The sequence below is a fragment of the Anneissia japonica genome, unplaced genomic scaffold (assembly GCF_011630105.1).
Source record: "Anneissia japonica isolate Jap-2015-1 unplaced genomic scaffold, ASM1163010v1 scaffold7096_len229077_cov162, whole genome shotgun sequence".
Taxonomy (NCBI): Eukaryota; Metazoa; Echinodermata; class Crinoidea; order Comatulida; family Comatulidae; genus Anneissia; species Anneissia japonica.
In genome coordinates this window covers 211377-215053 of record NW_022755880.1, presented here as the reverse complement: position 1 = coordinate 215053, position 3677 = coordinate 211377, and the positions used below count along the sequence as shown (strand labels likewise).

The 3677-nt window shown below is 30.4% G+C and overlaps 1 protein-coding gene across 1 annotated transcript in view; it reads right to left on the bottom strand.

Moving 5' to 3' along the window:
• Positions 1-1360: 1360 nt before the first annotated feature.
• LOC117123758 (polycystic kidney disease and receptor for egg jelly-related protein-like) overlaps positions 1361-3677 on the bottom strand; it is a 95283-nt gene continuing 92966 nt past the window's right edge. Inside the window, exons 35-36 of the mRNA XM_033269763.1 lie at positions 3361-3633; positions 1361-3218 (exon numbers count right to left, since the gene is read on the bottom strand). Of these exons, the coding sequence (XP_033125654.1) occupies positions 3064-3218; positions 3361-3633 (428 nt within the window). The 3' untranslated portion in view covers positions 1361-3063. The remainder of the gene's footprint in view (positions 3219-3360; positions 3634-3677) is intronic.

Here is a 3677-nt window from a genome sequence, read left to right as displayed (position 1 = left end):
ATGTCACTTATTCGAGTATTCACATTTTATTACAATTATCCATAGATACGGCACAGGTTTTTAAGACAATTTGCTATTTTGAGGATTTACCCGCAGGTGGATGGAATAGTCGACACTTAAAATAGCAGATCATTCGCGAGTAGGTTCATCATTTTCGAAGTCAAAGATGGTTATTGATTCTCTTTTCCAATCAAATGATTTTAAGAACTATCGAACACAAGTAGACAAAAACATACACTGGCGTATTCCTACTATAGATAATTTCGATTAAACTTCCAAATTTCCTCATCATCGATTCATAGCACCTAGTGAACTGTTAAATAAGTTTAGAGCTCTGAAAGTCCAGACTATCAAACTTGTATTTGATAAAAAAATATGCCACATGCCTAAATATGGTCATAACATCACACCATGGCCATATATAGGCACATCGTGACTATATATGGACATACATAGGGGTTTTTTGTCAAAGAATATTTGGTAATATGGACAGAGAATTTAATGGCAAATTTCAAATATATATTGTTTATTTAGAAACAATTACAATTCGACTGCTTAGCAACTGTGGCATGAGCACAAGTTTGAACCCTAGAACCTCTTCATTACGGTTATGTTTTGTTAAAGAAAAACTGATCATTATCATAAAGAGGGCAAATATGTTTATTATTTCACATTATCCAAAATAATAATAATAACAATAATAATAATAATAATACAGTAATAATAATAATAATAATAATAATAATAATAATAATAATAATGTTTATATAGCGCAAGGAAAAGCAAGAGTAATATAGCAAATTCCAAAATAATGATAATTTATAACGAGTGGAAGTTTTATGCATCATACCTGCAATAAATTATTTATTCTAATTATTTACACGTTAATTTCACGAATTATTTTGTAATCATTTAGTATTGTAACTATTATTCGGTTCCAAATTAACCACCTTTTCATTCCAATTACAGTACTTCGTCATTCCAGTTCCTTTGTTTTCAGTATATTTTAATTATCTTATCTGTTTTGTTTAATTGTTTATCTAGTTGTGTGTTTGGCTTATCATTTATTTTCTTCTATCATTTCTTGTATTTCCATATAATCCTTTCTTTTCTTTGTCTTTCTCGTATCTCGTTATCTTTCTTTTCTTATGTTTCATATTTTATATTTTAGGTTCATCTTGTAATTTACCCTTACACTGTTAAAGGTTTGTCCAGTAACACAAACTTCTTGCATCATGTATTGTTAATCAGCGCCATGTTGGTATTGTTAGTCAATATTTTACTATCGATGTCTGTCATCGTCATATCGATGATGTCGTCATAGTTACAGTACAACACAGAGAAATCAATAGAGCCAACATTAGTTATGACGTAACCGTGTTTATTAACAAAGCACATTGTATACTTTACCACTAAAATTTCCCTATCCTTAAATTAAGGTCATGCTGACTGCAGAGTACGGATGCGTTCTCGTGGCTAAATACATTCTGTCGTCAATTTCAATTTTCAATTTAATGGACTTCACTTTTACAACAGTGGCAAACATAAAACAAGTTTTATGGTGCATCCAAAATACCTTAATACAAAACAAAATTTAAAACATAAAACTTAATTGTAAAACAAAAAGTATGTTAATCTACAGTAAAACAAATATTTTAACCATTAAACAATTAATACAGCAAAGAAAAAAAAGACAGATTTAAGACACATTAAATAACACTTAAAAAGGTCTAGAAATATTTCCTAAACTTGTTGAGGTGGTAATTCAGATAACAAAATATTTCTTTCTTTTATACACCTTACAATTAACACATGCATGTGATATGTTATCATTATACCCATACATGGGTTTAATATGACATCATCATGCCAATACATGGATGTGATATGATATCATCATTTCCATAATGGGCAATTCCCACACACTTATCACACTTGTCATATATCTGATGATGGGGATAGAGCTGTGTGTTGAAAGAAAAAGGTTTGGTTTCGTTTGCATTTTTCTGTTCTGTACTGATGACAGATTGTTGCCAATCCATAACCGAATTCGATTCCAATTTTCTACATAATTATTAAGTAATAATGTGATATAAAACTATACAATGTATTGATTTATTTGTTATAGAACATGTTACTGCTTTAAAACACCTAAATCCTGTGTTAAGTAACAAAAATGTAGAAAAAAAAGATGAAACTCCAATAGTCTGCAAAAGTTTAATAGTGTAAGAATTAGAAATATAAAATAAATACGAATAAATTTTACTTACTAGTAATTCGAAAGTTATATACCGTCGGTCTTATATAGAGCACATCATGAAATAGGCCTACCCTAGAGGCATTACATAATATTTATTTGAAGCTATGTCTTTGGAACACATTCGCTGCTTCATAAAGAGATTTCCATATTAACTGAAATGTAATTCTTTCATAGTCAGTTCGTATATTATATTTTATGAAGTAGGTATAGGCCTAATAATAATAAACATCGATTATGGATAAAATATTAATACTATTAAGAGATACACTTTAACAATGATTACGACATAATAGTTAATAGTTGCAAAATCTTAGCGATATTTTGTCTATCATGACACTAATCTGAACAAAACTATATAAACAAATAAATTTATGATGGACTGAATTCGTGCGATGATAGCGTGTGTAAAGGAAAAATTTAAAAAACGAGGACGTGAAAGAACAAAGAGGTAAGAGGAAAAATCAAAGTGTCAGAAAAAAGGGAAAAGTATAGAAGCTGATTATAAGGAAATTAATGAAATAGAAGAAAAAGGGAAGTGTAGGAGGAAAAGCATGGAGAGGTTGGATGGAGACTTGGAAGAAAAGAGAAAGAAAATGAATGTAAGAAAAGGTGGATAAAGCAAGAAGAAAAGCAAAAGAAGAAAAAGGACGACAAAGGTAAGAGATGATGGAAAAGAAAATGCACGAAGACGAAAAGACGAGGACATCATGAACATTAAAAGATCCATAAATAGCATTACATTGTTACGTGACAACACTGAGAATCACTATTTTGAATCATGATCATCTTTGCAATGCTAGCAATTATTCGGACGTGAAAATACTACGCACATCGCTTTGAAAGGAATCGGGGCCTAGTACCTCAATACGTTCTTTTCGAATGAACATGTTCAACTTATCCACCATACACGTTAACTTGTCTTTTAGTTCATCACATTCAACTTGTACTGGATCGATTCCTGCAAAACAAACAAACAAAAAATCTTGATACTCTTTGACATTTACAAAAGAGTGTTAATTATAATGTTGTATGTTAAAATAAAGTAAATTCATCATGAGTAAAGTCGGGTGATATATAATGAAATACAGTAATACACCTACCTGGAATATATTTTTGAGGTGGTTTAACAGGTTTCTTCAATCGTTTTTCAGCAAAGCCAGTCCATAGTTTGAAGCGATATATCATAAAGTCAACAATTTCCAAATCGTTTTTAATGTTTTCTGAACTTGTATGCTTTACTACGCAAAACGCCTCGATTATCACCGTCAGGAACATATTCATGAGAATGAAGATGGATATGAGAGCAAAACTGATGAAGAACAAAGGGCCTAGAATCTTATCCACACCAACCAACGACTCAAAGTTAAATTTACCTGTAAGGTATTAAAAAGAAACTTTTAATAATGGTTGAAACAAA